The 23236-nt window shown below is 47.3% G+C and overlaps 1 protein-coding gene across 1 annotated transcript in view; it reads left to right on the top strand.

The window, feature by feature from the left end:
• The first annotated feature begins 9158 nt into the window (after positions 1-9158).
• The window catches only part of EFCAB8 (EF-hand calcium binding domain 8), a 60134-nt gene continuing 46056 nt past the window's right edge, over positions 9159-23236 (top strand). The window contains exons 1-4 of the mRNA XM_035006026.1: positions 9159-10655; positions 13224-13377; positions 20663-20781; positions 22093-22196. Coding sequence (XP_034861917.1) covers positions 10446-10655; positions 13224-13377; positions 20663-20781; positions 22093-22196 — 587 coding nt within the window. The 5' untranslated portion in view covers positions 9159-10445. The remainder of the gene's footprint in view (positions 10656-13223; positions 13378-20662; positions 20782-22092; positions 22197-23236) is intronic.

Below are 23236 nucleotides of genomic sequence, written 5' to 3'. Positions count from 1 at the left end.
TACCGTGTCTGAATTAATTATTAATATTTAAAATATTTCATTCCTTAACTCTTCCTCATTTGCTTTGCCCCTAGCCTATTCAGTTCCTTTGTTTGGCAGAATTCTGCAAAATGTGTGTCACCCACTACTGAGATTGTTCAGTCCCTGATGTATTTGTATTGATTTGTTCCTGGTGGTAGCTTGTCCTAAAATGTGTGTAGAAAGCAGATATTTTATGATAAAATTGTTGTGTAGTGCATGCTCTGTGTGGAATTCAGAGGAAAACCCAGATTCAGTAATTAACAATGCCAAAAAATGCAAGTAACTAGCCATTGTTCAAATAACAGTGGTGCTATTTCTCTTTTGTGGCCTTTTAGACTTTTGTTGCCCTAAAATTCCATTTTATTGGGAACCCATTTTCCACCTGGTCTTTCTTGACAGGGTTTTTTTCTACTTTAAACAGTTTCTAAATAAAATTCTGTATTTCAAGAGTGTCATGTCTTCTGAAATTTGTCTTGTCCTGGGTATATTCTTTTAGGTTCAAATGGTAAGGTACCGATTCTTCTTTCTTAAATTCAGAGTGATCTTTTCAGTCTTCCGCTGTTTTTTCAAATGTACTTATTTCTAAGCCTGTTCCTTTTTTCTCCGTTCTTCACATTTCTCAGTCTCCTGCTGTTAGACATTCTCATGTTACCGTGAGAGGTCTTTGAGAAGCCCAAGGCTTGGCCCCGCAGCCTTGAAGCCTTTTCGGGCGGATTCCTCCTGAGAACTGCCGCAGCACAGTGCTGGCTGGCTGCCCCGGGGAGATGCTTCCCCCCTCCCCTGAAAGTATGTTTCAGAGGCAGTGACCACGGTCTGAATCTATGAAATAGCCTGGAATTGTCATCATTTTCCCCTCCCTTTTAAAATTCTATGCTGTAAGAAATGAGTTCAAAAGGAGACTTGCTGCCATTTTCAGTATGAAGTAAAGTTAAATGGGTAGGAGGTAGTTTCTGTATGATCTTTAGGGTTCTTGCCACACTTATGGATGCTCTGTAAACCCAACTTGATGATTTTGCCTAGGGTTAAATCCACGTTACTTCCCCTAGAAATTAGTGGTATGGTACCTTTCTTGAAATGTTGTGCACCTTCAGAAGGAATTTGGCACCCCACGTGTTGGCAGTCTACAAGAAGATACCTCCAGGCATGCTTGGAGTTGGTGAAGATACTATATATAGGGTAACGTCAACTAAGAAGTTACCTTGGAAGGAGTGAAGCTGATCCTCTGTGTACCTCTGGCCTAAGTCTATTGACCTTGTTCTTTAGGCTGAGGCCTATAAAGTCTTGATAGGACTAGTTCAGGTTAGGTCACTTGGTGCAGTTAACTTGAATAAGCTGTTTGGTTTGCTTGGCGAGTTCTCTGTTGCTTGAGGAAAGGTAAACACATGGGTCCTCTGGCTGGATTGGGATTTATGATTCACTCAGGCTGGTGGTCCTCAAACTAATGGGCTTCAGAATCACCTGGGGAACTTGACTGACGTATTTCTGAAGTCCATCTCCAGAAATTGAGTCGGAAGATTGAAAATCTGCATTTTACTATGTATCTCAGGCGACATGGGCTTGATGAAGCCCTCAGACTTGTACTTTGGCCTTACATACGTGCCTACAAGTTCAAGTCTGATTCTGATGGGGGAACATCAGATTTGAGTCCTTGCAGGTCCCTCCTAACTTTGTGACTTCTCAGCTAATTGATCTCTCTTGTTCTGACCTACAAAATGGGGATGATGATGTTGGCTGAAGTGCCTCACTCACTGGGTACTTGTTGGGATCAGTATGAGCTGCTAGAAAAAGCAGCCACAATGTTAGAAAGCCCCGCATAGGTTCTTCAGATCAGCTGACATTCTCTAGAATTTCTAGATCTGAAAAGTTTAGGACAGGGTTTTTGTATCCTGAAAATTCAGGAGGGCACTGCTTAAGATAGGCTTCCAGTACTTTGTAAAGTAAGTAACAAGTTCCTTTACTGTTTCTTTTTCAGCTTGGTGGTGGTATTGAGGAGTCCAGCTCCTTTAGGTTTTCAGATTATGATTTTCATCCTGTTTTTCCTGAGGGAAATTGAAGTCTAAATACACATTTCACCATTTTCTTTGAAATGAAGATTCAGTGATTCAGTAATTCACATTCATTGATTTAAAAACTTGTATTTTCTTCAAGGTGTACTCTCTAGAATGTAATATGGTGTTGGACAGGAAGCAGTTTTGCTATAACCAAAGTGACTCTAGAGAAGTTTTTCTTTAAGGAGTATTTTACAAGGTTTGGTATGAGGAGCTCCTTTTGTGATATTTACCACAGTTCACCATAGTCCACAAACACAACCTAGGCTTTAAGCCTGATGAACCTAATGAGATCAGTGCGGGTGACCCAAATCTGGCTGGTGTCAACAGAGCGCATGGAAGTAGAAGTAATGGCTTGAACCACACTGACCCTGAGCCTGTGGTCAGTGTTGAGGTAGAATTTAGGACGATGTCCTACTTTTGAGTTCACACAGTGTAGGTTAGCCACCAAAGCCTAGAACTTTGTAGATGGTATCAAGAGAGAGAGTTAGAATTGCAGAGTGATCTGTCAGCAGTTGGCAGTTCTGTCACATCTTACCTTAAAAATTAAAAAAAAAATTCCTCCCTTTTCCTGGTTTATTTGAAGTGTTTTCCCCAGTCTGCAGGTATTGTTGGGATTGGCTGGGTGCAGGCATGAGCAAGAGGAGGAAGAGGAATTTATTCTTTTTACTAACCCTAACCCTAACTTTAGTTCTGGTTGTAGAATGAGATTTGGGAAGTTGGTAGGTGTGATTCAGCCCATCTGGGTAAGTCTTAACAGAGCTGGCTTTATGGTTCCTCCTAGTTTTCAGTGGGGGCAGAGAGGAGTTTCTAAGATTCAGCCTTAGCGTGTGAGTCACAAAATTGCAGTGTAGACTATTAAAGTCAAGTCCAGGGTTAAGCATACAAGTGGGTAGACTGAATGTATAAAGGGAGTGTGTGGCTTGAGTCCTCTGACCTTTACCAAAATGAACGAGGGAGTCAGTGGGACCAGCAGTTGAGACCACGGTCCTCCTCCAGGCCTGCATCCCAGGTCTCCAGAGCACAGTTTTTCATTGGTTCAGTGGGGAGTGGGCCAAGGATGGTTTCCCCAAGATCTCTTTTGGACCAGAGACAGTTACTTAGGTCTGTGAAAAGCTGATCTCAGAAAAGAATGGAGGAGTGCCTAGTTCTGGCAAATGATGCCCCTGGGGCCAGTTTTCATCAGGAGAGGGACAGCTTTGGTTCAGAGAAAAACACGATCTTTCTTAGCATCAGCTGCATACACTTTGTATGTGGAAGTTTGAAAAAATTCTCACAATGAAATTGTAAAGTGTACAATTTCTCTGTGTTTTAATAAAAGTTTTGACTCTAGGGGTGCCTGGGTGGCTCAGTTGGTTAAGCATCTGACTCCCGATTTCAGCTCAGGTCATTTTATTTTTTAGAGAGGGAGAGAGAAGGGTGGGGAGGGGCAGAGGGAGAGGGAGAGAAAGAATCCCAAGCAGGCTCCATGCCCAGTGTAGAGCCCAGTGTGGAGCCCAGCATGGGGGCACCATCTCACAACCCTGAGATCATGACCTGAACCAAACTAAGAGTTGGTCACCTAGCTGACTGAGCCACCCAGGTGCCCCCAGCTCAGGTCTTGATCTCAGGGTTGTGAGTTCAAGCCCTGCATCGAGCTCCACGCTGGGCATGGAGCCTACTTTTAAAAAAAGTTTGTAAAAGAAGCTTTGACAGGAGAAGTAACAAGTAGTTTAACACGCATTTGGCTGCAAGCTGCAGGGAGAGCTTTGCTAATACAGCAGTCCCACCGTAGCTGCAGAGGATACATTTCCAAGACCCCCAGTGGATGCCCGAAACCGCAGCTAGTACTGATTCCTCTGTGTACTACGTTTTTTCCTATACAGACATACTTATGATAAAATAATTTATAAATCAGGCACAGTAAGAGATTAGCAACAACTAATAATAGAACAAATGGAACAGTATACTGTAATAAAAGTTCAATGAATATGGTCTCTCAGAGAATCTTAGTGTGCCATCCTCCCCCCTTCTTGTGATGATGGGAGATGGTGAAACGTCCATGTGTGGAGGTGAAGTCAGGCGAATGACGTAGGCACTGTGACGTAGTGTTAGGCTACTGTTGACCTTTGCTTCCAGGCCGCAGTTGGCTGTGGGTGACAGGCCGTGGAGAGTGAATCTGTGGGAAGGCGGCCTGCTGTACGCCCATCCCCGAATCGCCGTGTAGTACAAGACTCTAGATATGCTGCACTGGGATCTGCTGTGGCTTATCCTAGTTGGGTTTGAGTGACCTGCAGGTTCCTTTCCTCCCTTCCTTGCTCACCAGTAGTTCTACTACGTTTGTATTCATAGTTCTCATATGGGGGCCCTGTTGATTTATTTTGAGGTAGTTCTAGTGATTTTAAGGTCTGTCATACCTCATGGTCCATCTGGATTTTAGCATTCTAAAGGTTTCTAACCCAATACTACCTTTTTTTTTTTTTTGGTATTTTATATGTTTTTCTATAGAAGGATGGGAGAGTTAAATGTATAATTACATATGACTGCTGTTTTTAGTTTAAAATCTGAATCCTGCATGGTTGAATGGAATAAACTGTTTGTGTTTTTTACAGGTAGCTGTAGGCTATCCCAGCTTGCCTCTGTGTGCACCACCCTCCCTATTAATTTTAAAGGCTGAGAGAAGAAGTAATTCAATGTTGAATGAAATAAAAATAATTAAAAAAAATTTCCTAAGAATTTCTAATTCTGTGATTTAATATTTTCCCCCCAGTTCTTAAGAAGTGTTTTCTTTTGGGGGGAGGAGGTGGGTAAGTACTTAATGAAGCACATTGAGAATATGTTTTTTTTTTTAAATCCTGGTATTTTGAAATCTTTGGCATTTGAACTGTGTTAAAGATTTATTTTAGAGAGTGTAGGGGTGGGGAGGGGCAGAGGGAGAGAATCCCAAACAGACTCCTTGCTGCAAGTGGGGCTTAACACAGGGGCTCCATCCCACGACCTGAGCTGAAATCAAGAGTCAGATGCTTAACTGAGCCACCCAGGGGCCCCTAGGAGATTTTACTTGTGAACATCTTCCTTCCCACTTCTATTTTTAGTTTTTTGGGTTTTGTTTTGTCTTGTTGTGTCTTTTGGTTTTTTAACCTGAGTTATTGATGGTCATATTTTCATTCTTTTTAGGTGGGAGTTTTCTGAGCTTTCTTTACCTAAAGAGTGGAATGCATCTTAATATTTCCCCTTTTTTCTCCTGTTTCTTCCCAGGGAAGGAGAAATATATTTATTATGACAATTTAGCATATTTTAGGCTCATATCGAAAAATTGACAAGTGCAGGAATACATAGATGTATGTATGAAAGCCAACAAGAGTGGGAAACAGTCAAATGTGGAGCCATTCGCCTTGTTTTCTTTTTTCAGTAAATCCTTCTAGTATTAATACCTAGTTTAATAAAACTGATTTTAAAGAGTTGTACCTTTTATGACATTTCATTGAACCACTCTACTTTTAATATTCTACAGTGTGACAAAATTGTGTCTCCATTATTGATGAAACGGGAGCAGACTTTTTCTTTTTTTGTGTGTTGGTGTTGTCTTTGTGGTATAGATCTGGGGAGAATGTCTTGTTTGGTGGTAAATTAACATTTTGGTAACATCTAGGTCACGAAATAGGATTTAACCTGGGTATCTTTAAACCCGGGTATCCATGTCCCTGGTTGAAATCTTCCCAACAGATTTATCTTTGACCAGGTCACCCTGTTGTGTTGTGCCATGGACCAAGATTGAACAGTGCTGCATCTAGTCCAGGGCTCTCTGAGGTTAGATCGAAGGACCCCCATCCACAATGCTCTTGTAGCCTTCCTCTTGTCAAAGAATTGGAGCTCACGCAGAGGACAGCATGGAGAGCTCCTGTGCCTTCCGTGTCCCAACTGTGGGGGCCAATTGGCCTTTTGGTTTTGGTGAATCCTCCTTTATAAGGCCCCCTGGCATTTCGCACCGTTTCCGTGAGAGGTGGGCACTGTGCTGTGTATGTCCTATGGGGCATGTTGTACTCATACTTGTCCTGTCTGTGCTGTAGCTCCTGTCGTTGCTGTAAGCTCAACTTTTATCAATAAAGAGAATGTCTCACATCGGATGAAAGATAGCTGTGTGGTGTGGTTTGTGGGATGGATTCTGATGTTCCGTTTTGTGTTCTGCACGTGGAACTGTCTCGTTCTCCTGGTTCTAAACGTGGCCAGCTGACTGCGGAAGCCCTCGGGGTTCTGCAGTGACGTCATAGAGGAGCTCCTTGGGACTCCGGGACAGCGCCAAGATGTCTCAGTTGAAATGGAAGTCGAAAACCAGCATACCTCTGTCAAATGTAGCCAGCAAGGTTACCTGGGGAGAACACACTGGTTCAGGGTGAGTGAGGGTTTGGAGTTAACGTTGTCTCCCGGAGATTGGAAACACGGGCCACAAGATGCATTTGCCTGCAACCAAAGGCTGAACAGGAGGGCATCTCTGTTTCCAGGACAGCTGTAACTGTGTTTGGCCTTAAGTCATCTGTCTGTATGAATTCTTACACACCAATTCCGCAAACCAATGATTCTCTTCCCATACCTGGTATGCTCCCCTAGTGGCTGTTCCAATCTTTCTCCCGTTTCCAGGTTTGTGGCGTGCTCCACCCCGCCACGTCCTGCAGAGCAGGGAAAGGTGAGGGAGTAGATGGAGGCCAGTGGGGATGGCTTCTCCTTAATCTTAACCTGTTCTCTAATTCTAGATAGAAATTTAATTTTTTTTTTTTAAGGTTTTATTCATGAGAGAGCATGAGCAGGGGGAGGGGCAGAGGCAGAGGGAGAAGCAGGCTCCCCACTGAGCAGGGAGCCCAAAGCGGGGCTTGATCCCAGGATGCTGGGATCACTACCTGAGCCAAAGGCCGACGCTTAACCATCTGAGCCACGCCAGGTGCCCCTAGAAGTTTAATTCTACATCTCAATTTTTTTCCTTCACTAGTAGAGTACTAGTATTTCTCTCTGCTTCTTATTCTTACTCTTAACTTTTCTCTTGGGTGTCTCTTGCCCTCAATCCGTATTTTTCCACTTGTTTGGTTCATGAAAATACACAGAGAAGGGTGTTTTGGTGAGACACATACTTACCACTCATGAAACTTTTAGTAATTTGAAACAATTAAAAATATTTAAATAGTTGTAAGAATGGTATAAAGAACTTGCATTTGTCCAGATTGTGAACATTTTGCTTTATCATTATACATGTTTGTTGAATTCTTGAGAATAAATTACATTGTACCCTTTTGCCCTTAAATACTCGTGTGTATTAAGAACAAGGACATTCTCTCTCTCTTTTTTTTAAGATTTTATTTATTTGAGAGAGAACACAAGTGGGGTGGAGGGGCAGAGGGAGAGGGAGAAGCAGACTCCCCGCTGAGCAGGGAGCCCAGTGCGGGCCCTGATGCCCAGACCCTGGGACATGATCTGAGCCGAAGGCAGACGCTCAACGGACTGAGCCATCCAGGGGCGGCTGGGTGACTCAGTCGTTAAGCGTCTGCCTTCGGCTCAGGTCGTGGTCCCAGAGTCCTGAGATCGAGCCCCGCATCGGGCCCCTTGCTCAGCGGGAAGCCTGCTTCTCTCTCTCCTACTTCCCCGCTTGTGTTCCCTCTCTCTCTGTGTATCTCTCTGTCAAATAAATAAATAAAAATCTTTTAAAAAGAAAAGAATATACAGTCCGTGTTCAAATTTCACCAGTGGTCCTACTAATGGCCCTTAGAGCCCACCCCCCCCAGCCCCCACAGCTCTAAATACTGGAGTCCCCTGCCCAAAGTGCTTTGAATCTGATTCTTTGTGGGCCTGTTGCCCAGTGCATAGTTTCTGAGGGCAGCCCCCTAGGTTTGAGGTGGCCGTGGAGCAGTGGAGGTGAGGTGTGGCTTGCATGTGGGCTGGGGTGTCTTGTCAACCTGCCACCATCCACAAGCCCCTTAACCAGGACGGGTTGAGTGTGGTGGGTGGGCAGAGGACTTGGAAGCTGGTTCTGTCCACACTGCCAAATTCTGGCACTTTGCTGAGGAGTTCAAGAACTGTAAATTTGAAACTGGTTTTCCAGGTTATGGAAAGTATTTGTCAAGGTAGAAGAAGAGAATGTGCTTTATTTAATAGTATATTAACTTGATTTCTAACTACTTAAAACGACTTGCTCTGTGGACCTGTATTTGTTCTCTTGTTCTCAGCCCCATAATTGTTAAGGGTAGTCCTGTTTACAAATGTGTGTATGTATGTCTGTGTATGTACACACATGTTCTTATATGTGTAAATACATACCTATTTGTCATTCTTTTATTTATTTTTTATTTTTTTATTTTTTTCTAAAGATTTTATTAATTTGACAGAGACACAGCGAGAGAGGGAACACAAGCAGGGGGAGTGGGAGAGAGAGAAGCAGGCTTCCCGTGGAGCAGGGAGCCAGATGCGGGGCTCGATCCCAGGACCCTGGAATCATGACCTGAGCCGAAGGCAGATGCTTAACGACTGAGCCACCCAGGCGTCCCTGTCATTCTTTTATAAAAATTGGCATCGTACTGTGCACTTTTTGCATCTTTTCTTACTTATTACTACCTATTGGAAATCCCTGCTAGTCCTCTGCTGAAGGCCAGGTTCAGCCTTTTGAGTGCTGTGGGGATGTTCTGAGCGCAGGCGTACTGATTCACTCAGCCGCTCCTCTTCCATAGCCAATTTGCCTTATTTTTTGCCACTACGAATGATGCTGCAGCGACCACTCCCAGCCAGTGGTCTTTCACAGATGAGTGATGTAAATCGCTATGCACCACTTGACCTGCTCCACCGAAATAAATCCTAAAGATTGCCATGAATGTTTTTTGAATTAAAAATGGAGAAATGCATGATTTAGACTATAGAAATCCTCCATAATCTCACCTGCCAGAGATAACCACCACTAAATTTGGAGTGTATTTTTCCAGGCTCTGCATGTGCCAACATATACATACACAATATTCTTTTTTTTTTTTTTTTTAAGATTTCATCTATTTACCTGACAGCACAAGCAGGGGGAGCGGCAGGCAGAGAAGCATGCTCCCCACTGAGCAGAGAGCCTGGCATGGGGCTCAATCCCAGACCCCAGGATCATGACCCGAGCCAAAGGCAGACACTCAACCAACTGAGCTGAGCTACCCAGGTGCCCCCATGCACAATATTCTTAACAGAAGTGGATCTATCAATCCACTCCTGCAGCTTTTTTCCTCAGTGACCTTTAATGGCTGTGTTCAGTGGCCTTGTCTTTTTCTTACCCTCTCCGTCCACTTTGAGGCTTCCTTCCTCCTGTCTTTTGCATGTTTCCCCTCCTCTTTCTATCCCCTAAATGTAGCCAGTCATCAGTTTCAGGCCCCATATTTCCAGGTATTTGTTTCTCATTTCTAATTGGACAGCCCAGCATCACATGCATGAAGCCACTTTCCCTCCTTGCTGCCTTTCCTGGAAATGTTACCCTCAGTTACCCTGGTTCTTGGCTTCCAAATTTCCTTTCCTTTGGCTCCTTTCTCTCCTTTGGTTTTCACATCTGAGCTGCCGCCAAGACAATTTAGGTTGGGACACTGTTGGCCAGTCTTCAATCTTCCCTCTGCTTATGCTGATGAGTTTCCATAATTGCCCTTCATCCTGCTCGGACTCCCTGGCGAAATACTGGAGCTTCTACATTCTGCTTCCATTTTTCTTTCCTCTCTTCTCTCCCACTATTCCTCCCCTCCCCACACCCTCAGGAGCTCTTTGTCAAGCCAGTCTGGCTCATTAGCTCTGTCCCCTGAGCCTGTCTGGGGCTTGACTCTTTCCTGGCCATTCCCCTGCCATCCTAAAAAGCTCTTTGGATTCTTGCTGGTGAGGCAGACTGACACTCAAATAATCCTAACAAAGTGCTGTCTTCCATCTTACATGGAGGTGCCACTGACCTAGTAGAAATATGTCCTTTCTATTCTCAGAGTAGAACTCTGTGGACCGCACCTCTCCCATACTCTCATGTGATCCCATGTTGCAGTGAGGAGGATTCCGTCCTTCCATAGAGGTCCTGTCTCCAGGCGCACAGGAGGGCAGATAGGGGAGGGGGAGGAAGTGGAAAGTAGGGCCATCCTTCACCATCTCCGGACCCTGTGTTTGACCCTTTGGACATGTGCCTGCCCCTGGACATTCTTTTCCCGGTATGTGAATTGTAGTTGGTCTCCTAACTGCATGGCCTCCTAAGCCCCTTCTAATTCTGTAGAAAGTGTGGCCTGCTTTAGGAATCCTCTGGCATTCACTTGAGAAGCCCCAGGGCTTCAATAGGACAACTCCTTCCCATCAGGGGGAGGAAGGCTCACAGGGATAGGCTTGGGAAAAGCTTCCTGCTGGAGGAGCTCCTGGGGAAAAAGGATGCTCATCAGATGCGTGCTGGGGGTGTCTGTGGGTACAGGTAGCAGCCCCCGACCCCCGACCCTGACTTCTTTTCCGCCCTCTTGTGACCTAGCTAGGTCAGCCTCCCACATGGTCTTAGAAAGTTGGAATAAAGTGACCATGATTCCCTTTTCTAGGTCAAGACCAGTGTCTTCCGAGGACTTAAGAGAGAGCCCTCAGTCTCAAAAGGTAAGAAAACTATTTGAGGTTGGTAAAGGGGAGGGGCGTTCCAGAGCCGCCCAGGTGTCGCTCATTAGCTCAGAAGTCTATCAGTTATCAGTCTCTGCATCAGGGTAGCAAACTCAGATATTCACAAGGCCAGGTAGGTAAGTTACCTGTGCATGGCAGCAGGCTGGTTTTCCCTTTTAAAGCACTATGTTGGCCAAATGCAACAAATCTGAGGCTACCAATTTGCATTCTCTGCAGGGACTATCCTTAATTTTGTCCAGCCAAGTTGTGGCAGTGGAGGGATAGGCTGTATACATTACCCTCAAGCCTAAGATAAGCAATTAGTGTCTATTGTATGCTTGGGGCTGGAGAATAGAGAGATCATTAGTACAAGTTAAATTATAATTAAATTAAGATAGGGCGCCTGGGTGGCTCAGTTGGTTAAGCGACTGCCTTCGGCTCAGGTCATGATCCGGAGTTCCGGGATCGAGTCCCGCATCGGGCTCCCTGCTCGGCGGGGAGTCTGCTTCTCCCTCTCCCACTCCCCGTTTGTGTTCCCTCTCTCGCTGTGTCTTTCTCTGTCAAATAAATAAATAAAATCTTTAAAAAAAAAAGATTAAATTAAGATAAACTAAATATGTCCTTGCCTTCAAAGAGCTCACTAGGAGACAGGAGTAATAATAGGAGCTATCATTTATTACGTAACTACAGTCTGCTGAGACTGCCAATGTGTTCGGGGGTCATGTAGGTACTACCACAACCCTGCAAAGTGGGTACTGCGGGTCTCTGTTTTGCAGATGAGAAACATGTGGCTCAGAGAAGTGATGTGATGTGCCCAAGGTAAATTAGCTTGGAAGTAGGGAGCCAGGCAGAATTCTAACCCAGAGCTCTGGGACTCTACAGCTGGGTGTTTCCCTTGCTGTCTACACGTATGGACAGACATGCACAAGTATCATGCATGCATGGCAGATACGAACAAAGGGTTTGGGAGCATGGAGTTGGCAGCGATGACTGTCACCTGAAAGTTATGGAAAAGCTCCTTGGAGGAGGTGTCATTTGAGCCAGGGTTTGAAGAGTGGGTAGGAGTTCACGTCAAGGGGAGATGGTCTGCATTGCATAGAGGGAACATGTGAGTAAAAGTGGAATGCTTGCTGCGTTTGGGGATGATGGAAAGCAGTTGGTGTGCCTGGACCATGGTGTGAGCATTGAAACTAGAAAGACAGGTCAGGGCTACAATGCAAAGGGCTTTGAGTGCCACACTCAGGAGTGGGGGTGGGGGGCGTGGTAGTAGCCTGGGAAGTGTCAGAGCTGGGGTAAAGTTATAATCAGATTTGTCTTCCAGAAAGGTGATTGATCCCAATGTGGGGAGGTGGAGGGGAAAGGAAGGCCAAACTCTGGTCCCAGTTAGGGGACATCCCTATACTTGTCCCAGCACAAGGCCAGTGTTTGGGATGGGCCAGGGATGTGGGGGAGCAAGGCGTTAGGTATAGGAGGAGGAGCCTAGTAAGAATCAGCAGGAGGGACAGTAAGAATGCATAGAAGGAGAAGGGAAGAGCCAAAGATGGTGCTGAGATGTCTAATCTGAGGCCTGTGTGGCTGTGGGAGTATTAATTAGTTCTCCTGTTGGGCTCCAGGAAGGCAGGTCTTCACTCTGTGCACTCGTGTACCTACAGTACCTGACACTCAACAAATGTGTATAGACCATGAGGGAATGAACAGAAGTTCACAGGAGGATGAGCACGTTTGCTGGTTTGGTGGGGTTGCGGTGGGGAGAGTGAGCCATCCAACTTCCTCCACATTGTCTTTTGGCTTTTTGAACCAAAGTCTTGAATGCCCAAGACCCAACGCAGTGCATTTCAGTGAGCAACAGACATTCAGTGGTTATCCCATGGTCCACTCCTGGCATCCTTTGGGGGAAGCAGTCTTTGATGACCTGAGCCTTTTGTAACCTGAAACATTGTGTTAAGGATATGTAGGGGCTACAGAAAGGAGGTGTTCATTGTTGATGGCTGGATAGGCTGGATAGGCTGGGGAGGGCAGAATAGGCTATGTGGGGGGCATGGGGAGACAATGGGAGGAGGAAGCAGAAAGCCCTTATCAGGGGTGTCTCCGGGAGCGTTGGTGTGTGTGCAGATGATTTGATGTGACCCTGACCCAGGCGGGCGTCTGGGATGCTCAGGACCAAATCAAATTGGCTGGGGAAGATGGAGCTGGATTCCTTGGGGTTTGAATTCTGAGCACTGAAGATTGAAACAATACAGTTACTGAACGGAAGCACCTTATAAATTGGAGTCCTGGTCTGTGAGGGTGAGACCTTGTCCGTGTCCGCTAACCTTGCTGAGCCTCAGTCACAGCATCTGCAAAAGGGGACCAGTAATGAACTCCCCAAAGTTAGGACAGACAGTCTAGATCTTTCTTGGTCTTCCTCAGTCTAAAAGTGTTAAAGATTTATTCATTTGCCTCACTGTAACCCTACATACACTGTCCTCCCCGCGAAGAGTCTCTATTTCAATAAGATGTGCTTAGAAATGTTCAGCTCAGGAAATCAACCCTCTCACTCCCCGGTTCTTATAGTCCTCTTTGTTTCAGGTATCCACCCCAGGTGGATTCCAGAAGAGCGAGGAGGTTCTTAGCTCCCCGGCATTATCCATCACTCTTAGCCAACATGAGTCTCAACTGTTTACCCCGCTACACATGGCCGAGGTGGAGAAAATGTTTGAGGATGATGTTGACTCGACCAGAGGTAAAGCCGCCTTGCAGGCTCTGTTTCTGGTTTCTGCACAGGGTGGGACCCATACCTGGGGGTGTGCAGGGTTCAGAATTGACAAGCAGTTTTTCATACAGTGTCTTCAAACTTTTTAAAACTTTCTGTCGTTATATAAATATTGTAAGCCTATAGGAGGCTATTTCATATCTAGAAAAGCAATACCCCTGATCCAAGCTCCCAGATATAACCACTGTCAGCATTTTGGTATAGTTTCTTCCAAACAATTTCATATGTATGGTTTATTATCTCTTGCTGTGTGACAGCGTTCTTGCACATGCAGTGGCGTAAACCACACATTTAGTATCTCCCAGTTTCGGTGGGCCAGGCATCTGGGCATGGCTCAGCTGGCTCCTCTGCTCGGGGTCTCGCTAGGCCGGGGCTGTGGTATCATCCGGGGCTTGCCGGGGAAAGGATCCACTTCTAAGTCCACTCAGGTTGCTGGCAGGATTGAGTTCTTTGCAGCTGCAGGACTGAAGGCTTCTGTTTCCTCTTGGCTATCGGCCGGTGACTTGCTTTCAGCTCCTCCAGCTGCCCACGGTTCCTGGCCACGTGGGACTCACCAACATGGTGGATTCCAAGGCTCAGGGTAGCCGGGGAGGTCGCAACTCCAGCAAGATGTGTGCTACAGTCTTTTTTTTTTTTTTTAAAGATTTTATTTATTTGACATTGAGAGACACAGTGAGAGAGGGAACACAAGCAGGGGGAGCGGGAGAGGGAGAAACAGGCTTCCCAGGGAGCAGGGACCAGGGAGCCCGATGCGGGGCTCAATCCCAGGACCCTGGGATCATGACCTGGGCCGAAGGCAGACGCTTAGCGACTGAGCCACCCAGGCGCCCCGCTAGTCTTATAAGTATGCACTTATGTACACAAAACCCCATACATCCTATCGCTTCTGCCATATTCTCTTAGTTAGAAGCGAGTCATGGGTTCTGTTCCACTCAAGAGGAGGGGATTACGGGAGGGCATGAACACCAGGAGGCAGACATCCTGGGGCTACCTGAAGTATCTCGACCACAGATGGCTATGTGTGTTTTCACGTGTCCGTAATTGTAGTACGTATGTGACTTCAGACCCTTCTTTTCCTCTGGATGTATAATACCTTAAGGGCTTTTACATATCTTCTGTAGTCTTCCAAACCATCATTACTCATGAATGCAAGTGTTCTACCGTGGACTAAGCCATTCCCCTACAGTTGGATATTTAGATTTTACTGAGTTTAAAGAACATTGTAAAGAACATCCTTTGTGCATCAGACTTTTTCTCTCTTTAGAGCTTAATTTTTCTCCTGGGGGTGATACACATAAAGGCAAGTAATAGGAGTACTTAAAGGCATCTTTGTTTATATCCACTAGACTCCGAGTACCAGCTCTGGGGGCATAGCTCCTGGCCCCATTAATTTGAGTTTTACAGCCATACTGTGATGTGGACAGGAAAGGATAAGAAATCCCCAGCTCACAGATGAACAAAGTAAGGGCAGGGACAGTTGGCATGTGCCTGACCCGGAGATGAGATGGCTCCTAACTAGAGTGGTTTGGTGTTGGTGTTTGGCAGCTGGGTCTTGGAAGACCCTGAGTGTGTCAACTTTGACCACAATTTTTATGGTGTTTGTGTTTGAGCAGGCAGTGTATTTAGGCAGTTCAAAAGTCAAAAAGTACTTTGCCCATGATACTTTTTTGGCATACAGAGTAAATGTCTCCTTCGGGCCAGACCCAAGCTGCCCGGTTCCGCTCCTTCGGGCAGTGCCTGCTTTCAGTCTCCTGTGACCTGGAGAAGCTCAGAAGCGATGTGGTCACTTCCCCCTTTGATATGCAGTGGCAGCCTGTCGTCCATGCTGTTCTACCCCTTGCTTTCTTCCCTTCAGCTTTATTGAGCTATAATTGACAAATAAATTTGTAGCATATTTGAAGCGTACACCATGCTGATTCAATATCCATATACATTGAGAAAAGATCCCCACAATTGTCTACTCCTGCTTTTAAGAAAAATAATTTTATCAAGTTTCCCCTTTTGCGTTTTACCTAATACGTCTTGACATCTTTTCATATCAATGTAAAAAGAGTTTCCTCGTTAAAAAAAAAAAAGAAAAAAAAAACTGACCAGGTTTTAAATGGAGGAAAGGAAAATTCACCTTTCGTTGATACAGGGTAAAGGAAACTAGGTTCATTTTTCTCTTTCAAAAGTCTTTTATTATTTATTTATTTATTTTAAAAAAGATTTTATTTATTTATTTGAAAGAGAGCACAGTAGGCAGAGTGGTAGACAGAGGGAGACGGAGAAGCAGGCTCCCCGCTGAGCAGGGAGCCCAATGCGAGACTCGATCCCAGGACCCTGGGATCATGACCTGAGCCAAAGGCAGATGCTTAACGACTGAGCCACCCAGGCGCCCCCAGATTTTATTTATTTGACAGAGAGAGACACAGCGAGAGAGGGAACACAAGCAGGGGAGTGGGAGAGGGAGAAGCCGGCTTCCCGCCGAGCAGGGAGCCCGATGCGGGGCTCGATCCCAGGACCCTGGGATTATGACCTGAGCCGAAGGCAGCCGCCTAACCGACTGAGGCGCCCTGGTTTATTATCTTTATTCCACCGTATGTTGGCCTTTCCTGTGTTCTCCATCTCTGTTAATGGCATCACCTCCAGCCAGGCGGAAGACCTGAGGGGGTTTCCCATGCCCTCCCTCCTGAAACCTCACAAGAATCCTGTGGTCCAGGGGCACCTGGGGGGGCTCAGCTGGTTAAGCAGTTAAGCTTAAGTCTGCTCAGGTCATGATCCCATACTGGCTTCCTGCTCAGCGGGGAGCCTGCTTCTGCCTCTGCCTCTGCCTTCCACTCCCACTGCTTGTGCGCGCTCTCTCTGTGTCAAATAAATAAATAAAACCTTAAAAAAAAAAAAGAATCCTGTGGTCCTAGAAGACAGGTCCTGTCATTCTCCCCATCTTACAGATGAGGACACAGAGGCACGGAGAGGTCCGGGCTTTGCCCAAGAACACACAATGGCACCGGGAGGATTTGAAACCAGAAGCCTCCCCTCATCTCCATTATAATGTCCACTACCCTCTGTGGGGCGGTCACGTGAGGAGCCAGTCCCTTCCTGGCCAAGACACTTACCTTTCTCCAGCAGCTCTAGATATGTCACCTCCCTGTCAGACCCGCTGCTGGGGCTCAGGGCCCCTCCTGACCTGAGTGCACCCACATCCTCTGCGGCTGCCTCCCTCCCAGCCTTGCCCCAGGACACCCCTCCTCCTCCCAGCATGCAACACCCCTGCACCTCTCCTCTGCCCTCCCCACCTTCTCCTGGGAAACTCCCACTTCACTTTTCTCTTTCTTTGTAAAGCTAAAATGTAGGATTATGGACTGTTTGTACCGATTTTTTTTATATACTTATAAGCATTTTTTATTTTTTTTAAAGATTTTATTTACTTATTTATTTGAGAGAGCGAGAATGAGAGAGAGAGACAGAGCACATGAGAGGGGGCAGGGTCAGAGGGAGAAGCAGCCTCCCTGCTGAGCAGGGAGCCCGATGCGGGACTCGATCCCGGGACTCGATCCCAGGACTCCAGGATCATGACCCGAGCCGAAGGCAGTCGCTTAACCAACTGAGCCACCCAGGCACCCCTATAAGCATTTTTAAAATAAATTTAAATTATTTAAAATATTTAAAATTTTTAAATATTTAAAATATTTAAGAAGAAAATGTTTCCTAGCCTCCCCTCTGCCATTTGGTAGGGGGGGCGGGGGAGGGGTATGTGTGTGTCCCACAGTGCTTGAACTCCTAGGGCACAGTCACCAAGCACGAGCACTGCATGGTCATGCCCCTGGCTCTCCCAGAAGGGGCCCTCGTTCATTTACTTTGGATCTGAAGTGCTACACTCAGTGTGGGGTGCCCTCTCCCTCTGCCTGCCACTCCCCCTGCTTGGGCTCTCTCTCTCTCTCAAATAAATAAATAAAATCTTTTTTTTTTTTTATAAAGATTTTATTTATTATTTGACAGAGAGAAAGAGAGCACATGAGAGGGGGGAGGGGCAGAGGGAGAAGCAGACTCCCCGCCGAGCAGGGAGCCCGATGCGGGACTTGATCCCAGAACTCCGGATCATGACCTGAGCCGAAGGCAGTCGCTTAACCAACTGAGCCACCCAGGCGCCCCAAATAAATAAAATCTTAAAAAAAAGATAATAAACCGGATTTTAAGCATGCTGAGTTGAAGGGACCAGGGGAACACTTGGGAACAGTCAGAGACAAGGGAGACATGTTCTCTCCTGAGACGCAGAGATGGGTGAATAGGTGAAGTCACTCAAGGAGAGTGTCAGAAAACCAAGGGGACAGTGATGAGAAGAGCTGAGGCACATGCTGAATGACAGGGCAGGGCAGGCAGCGGAGCATGGAGGAGACCAGAGTCTGAGGTCTCTGGTGGCTGAGGAGAGTGGGTGGGCACATGTCAGGGAGTGGTGGGCAGAGGGGGTGTCCAGTGCTGGGTGCTGGAGAGAACGTGCCAGCAGGGTGCAGGCAGAAGAGAGGAGGACGGGAGTGAGGCTAGACTTCCCTGAGGAAAGGGCCCAGGACCACCCAGGCTGGGGAGAGTGGGCTGTCAGAACACCCCCCTTGTCTTCTGAGCTGGAAGGTGTGACAATCATGGGTTGTGAGATCGAGCTACACATTGGGCTCCGCACTGGGTGTGGAGCCTGTCTAAGAACCTGTCTCTTCCTCTCCCTCTGTATACCCCCTCTCCTGCTCGCGTTTGCTCTCTCTCTCTTAAAAAAAAAAAAATGTAGAGCTGTCTAAGCTCAGAAGTGCAGGGAAAGGAGGTTAGAGAGTTCGCCCTGAGTACAATTCAGAAGTAAAATAATATGTATCTTTACACTGAGGTATCATTTACTTCCCACAAAATGCACAGGTTTTGGGGTCCAGCTTACAGCATCTTTCACCTGCATACATTCATGTAAGCAGCACCCAGATCAAGTTATAGAACATTTCCTGCCCCCCAGAAAGTGTCCTCCTGCCTGATCCCGGTGGTGACCCGCTCCCTAAGGAAGTGATATTTTCACATGCAGGTTTTTGAGTGATTAATTAACCATTTGGCTTGAGGTGGGTGAGAGCGGAAGGGGGCCCTGCCTGGACCCCACAGTGTGTGTTTCCTTTCCCAAATACCTTTGTGTCTATTCTCTTTTCTTGTTTTCAAAAAAAGTGTTTGGTGAACCGTTGATGAGAAGTATATTGACCTAACATGGTGCTGAACAATCACAGCTTCTTAGACACCTGTGTAAGGAGCAGGTTGTTTCCTGTAGTGCTCTCCCTCGCCAGAGGGCTTTGTTTATTCAACGCTGCACAAAGGCTCTTTGGCTCCTGGCTCCCTCCCAAAGGGAGGGCTCCGTGCCATCCAACTGATACCCAACTCATACATGGAAGGACCAGGTTGCCGGGGGCAGCCTCAGGCACCGCCCCGTGACCTTGAGCGCATGACCTCACCTCTGTGCCCCACGGTTTCCTCACGAGTCCCTCTCATTAACTGGTCAGTGGGAATAAACACAGAGAAGCACCCGATATCCTCGCGTCCACATCCTAGTGCCAACAGCAGTACTTGGGGAACAAGCGTGTGCCGTGTGCCAAGGATCCAGTCATGGAGGGCACAGGCTCACTCTGCACTTGCAGAGCTCACGGGCTAGAGCAGGGACGCGGAAGGTCAGGGGCGACAGTGGAGCTGGGTGGCGGGGGTAAGGGGCCTCCCTAGATAGTCCCCGGGAAGGCTTCCCTGTGGAGGGGACCAGATGGTGCAAAGGCCTTGAGGTGGGAGTATGCTCGGTGGTGTGAGAAACAGCGTGGGGACATTATGGCTGGAGCCGGGAATAAAGGGGGGATGGCAGTGGGAGGTGAGATCTGAGCAGAGCCAGAAAATATGCAGCCTTCAGACTGTGGCGAGGAGTCCAGATATTTGGAGGGGACTTTAGAAACACTTTTTATAGACTGTGATTATAAAAAAAAAAAATCTAGTTGGGGATATTGGCCCATCGACAGACAGATTCCCTTATGGTCACAAAACCCAGCATGGGGAGAGTATTTTATCCCTGCCCTCTGCTCTTCTCCCCTCCCCAACTTTCTCTCCAGCCAAAGTTAGCCTTTTAATTGCCTTTATTTTTAAAAGATTTTATTTATTTATTTGAGAGAGAGAGTGAGAGTGAGAGAGCGAGCCCAAGTGGGCAGAGGGAGGGGCTGAGGGAGAGGGAGAAGCAGGCTCCCCACTGAACAGGGAGTCTGATGTGGGGCTCCATCCCAGGACCCTGGGATCATGACCCGAGCTGAAGGCAGACACTTAACTGACTGAGTCACCCAGGTGCCCCTTAACTGCCTTTAAAAGACACACTTCACCTCTCTCTTTGTATATTTGATTTAATTTATGTCTATTGCCATTATTAGTTTTCTTTCTTTCTTTTTCTTCCTTCCTTCCTTCCTTCCTTCCTTCCTTCCTTCCTTCCTTCCTTTCCTTTCCTTTCCTTCTTCCTTCCTTTCCTTCTTCCTTCCTTCCTTCCTTCCTTCCTTCCTTCCTTCCTTTCCTTTCCTTTCCTCCTTCCTTCCTTCCTTCCTTTCCTTTCCTCCTTCCTTTCCTTCTTCCTTCCTTTCCTTCTTCCTTCCTTCCTTCCTTTCCTTTCCTTTCCTTTCCTCCTTCCTTTCCTTCTTCCTTCCTTTCCTTCTTCCTTCCTTCCTTTCCTTTCCTTTCCTTTCCTTTCCTCCCTTCCTTCCTTCCTTCCTTCCTTCCTTCCTTCCTTCCTTCCTTCCTTCTTTCCTTTCCTTTCCTTTCCTTTCCTCCTTCCTTCCTTTCCTTCTTCCTTCCTTCCTTCCTTCCTTCCTTCCTTCCTTCCTTCCTTTCCTTTCCTTTCCTTTCCTTTCCTCCTTCCTTCCTTTCTTTCTTTCTTTCTTTCTCTCCTTCTCTCTCTCTCACTCTCTCTCTTTTTTTTTTTCGAGTTTTCATCAGTTTTCTTTGTCTCAATGCCTGTTCTGTCTTATTTGTTCAGAAATGAGATCTGATCTTTTTCAGTAGCCCCTCACCCAGTAATGCTGTGGGGCCAACACAGGGCTCCGGCGTGGAAGGTGTGCAGCCAGTAGTTGTGGGCTGATTGAATCTGAACAGATGGATGAGATTCAAGGGACAATCCAGCAAACGTGATTCTCTGGGTGCCCTCCCTCAGCGCCCAGACATCCAAGAACACCGTGGCTGCTGACGGGGCCCAGTGAATTGCTATGATGTGGATGATGTTCTTTCTTCTCTTTTGAAGCCCTGGACATGAAGGCTTTCATTAAGGCCATGAAGAAGATTCTGAGCAATATGTCAGAGGAGCTGCTAGAGGTGCTGTTTCTGAAGGTGGACACGGACTGTACTGGGTCCGTCACCTGGGTGAGGAGGGCACCTCGGGTAGCTGGAGGGAGGCTGAAGGGTCCAGGCATGGCGGATCCGTAGAGCACGTGGAGGGCTGAAGATGGGGAGGTGGTCAAGGCATCAGAAAGCCACCTGTGGATTCTGGGGTGCTTGCTGGGTAGAGGGAACCCTCCTGAGACTTCCGTGAGCAGGGCTTACTGCAGCTCATTCTTCTCCTGGCAGGTAGGAGAGTGTATGACAAATGGCAGTGACCTGGCAGTAAGGATGCCGCCCACCAGCCCCCCATTCAGTCCCAGCAGGTGCCACAACCATCTCATGGCCTTTTCTGGCCTCTCAGCCAACAGGCAGGCCTGTGGCTTTTCCATCCAAAAATGCCAGGGTTTTAGAGCAGATTTTTTCCCTGATTCTGTATGTTCTGTGATGAGCAGACGGAATACAGAAAGATACAGAAAAGTACAAAAAAATAGTCTGATGTGTTGACATAGCAATGCCAACAATGATAACTAGCCTTTACACCAGGCGTTGTGCTAAGCACTTTATGTATTATTTTACTTAAATTCACAGGGATCCTACAGGATAGGTGTTGTTATTTACCTTAATTTGACAGATTGGGAAACGGAGGCATGAAGAAGTTAAGAAACTTGCCCAGAGTGACAGAGCTAGTTAGCAGCTGAGCTAGTCTTCAGACCTGGGGAGTTTGCCCCAGGAACCCCGGGTGTTAACTACTCTGACATTCCTCTCCTCGGCTTAGGCATACATTCTGTTTTGTTTTTTCTTTCATTTCTCTTAATATTCTACAACAAACATGTTTCCAGAATTCTCTGCTATCTACACAATGACCTTAATAACTACTTCTTTCTTTATAGGTTCATATGGTGGCCTGTTTTGGCCTTTATGAGGCATCAGTAGATTCTAGAGTTGCCCTCTGACCTGGTTTCTGGGTCTTCCCCTGCTGTTAACTTGTTATATGAGCTGGAACAACTCATCTCTACTTTTATGGGCTTCAGTCTTATTACCCATAAAGTGGGGGTGAATAAAGAGATTCAAACAAGATGCTGGATGTGGCGATGATGCGCAGATGTATTTAGCATCACAGAAATGCATGAAGGAGGGAGGTGCTGCTGCATGTCCTTGTGATCCCAGATCCCAGAACAGCTCAGGGGCTGGGCTACTCCCCTTGGCCAGCCCCAGGAATCAGCAACCAGAGAGCCCCTTGGAAGGGGCTGGGAAGGATGGGGGAGGCACCGGAAGCCAGGCGTGGGCCCCCAAAGCCCAGTGCTCTGACAGCTTGGCCAATGCCATCCTGCCTCGTATTTCTTCCCGAGGCAGCAGAAGTACGTGGATTACATGATGCGGGAGTTCCAGAGAAAGGAGAGGATGAGAACAAGCCAGTACCGCCTGCGCTTCCACCTTCCCATGAGGATCATCCCCCTGTAAGGAGCCTCTCCCTGGACTGAAGGGGTGTGTGGGAACAAGGAGCGAGTGCTCCTCCCTAAGTCCCTGAGCCCCTCTTTGTGGGGCCACCAAGGCTCCTTTCAGCCCCTCAACCCTGTAGGTGAGCCTGAGCATTAAGGTGGGTGACGTGTCCCCACTTTACAGACAAGGAAAGAGAGGTTCGGGGAGGTCAAATGAGAGTGGAGGGGTTGCTGTTTTTGACCCTCCCTGCAGCATCGCTGTTCCTCCTGCTTCCTCCCACCGCTCGTGCTGAGTGGGCCTGGGGGTTTTATCCACAGGGCACAGATGGCTCATGTGGCGGGGAGTAAAAGCCATCATGGGAAGCTGCTCCTGGAGGCCACGCCAGCCCTCGGGAACGGGCCACTGATCACTCCTGGAGCATCTGGCTCTGTCCCTGCCTTGACCCCCTCCTGACCCTGCCTGTTTGCTCCTCTTCGTGGCTCCTCCCCACTGTGCCATCTGGGCCTTCACCTCATCTTCTTTCTATGCCATGGCCCTGTCTGCTCCCGCCCCTCTGAACTCCCTAAGAACAAGGAGCCCTCTAGTGGATCTGGCCAATGGCCCAGGCCTCTTCCCAGAGTTCCTTTCCCAGAGACCACCTGGGGGTTTGAGCACCTCCTGCCCAGTGCAGGCAGCTGGGGCCAGGGAGCCAGGTCCTCTGGTCCAACACTTGGTGACCGGCATTTGTGGCCTGGTTAGGAGGAGCTGTGGCTGGATCTGTCCTCAGGACCACGCCCAGAGCAGGCTATGGGGAAGACCGTGAACCAGAAGTAGTCTGCCCCAGAGCACCTGGAGATTCAGAGAGATGGTGTAATGAAAACCAGGAAAGGGCAACTAAAACAATTTTGGTCAAGATTCAATTGAGGAATAGCCAATAAATATGAACGATGAAGGATTTTATAACCATACATGATGACCTGATGTGGCCAAGCCTTCATGGGTCTTTCTATTTCCTTGGGACGTTTAGATTCCCAAGGGTGCTTAAAGGGCCAGAACCAAAAACGTTAAGAAGGCTCTC

This window comes from Mirounga leonina, unplaced genomic scaffold, assembly GCF_011800145.1.
Source record: "Mirounga leonina isolate KUSES-001 unplaced genomic scaffold, KU_Mleo_1.0 Mir_150, whole genome shotgun sequence".
In the NCBI taxonomy this organism is placed as follows: domain Eukaryota; kingdom Metazoa; phylum Chordata; class Mammalia; order Carnivora; family Phocidae; genus Mirounga; species Mirounga leonina.
Note: the sequence above shows the minus strand (reverse complement) of the source record. Positions and strands in the feature narration are given on the sequence as shown.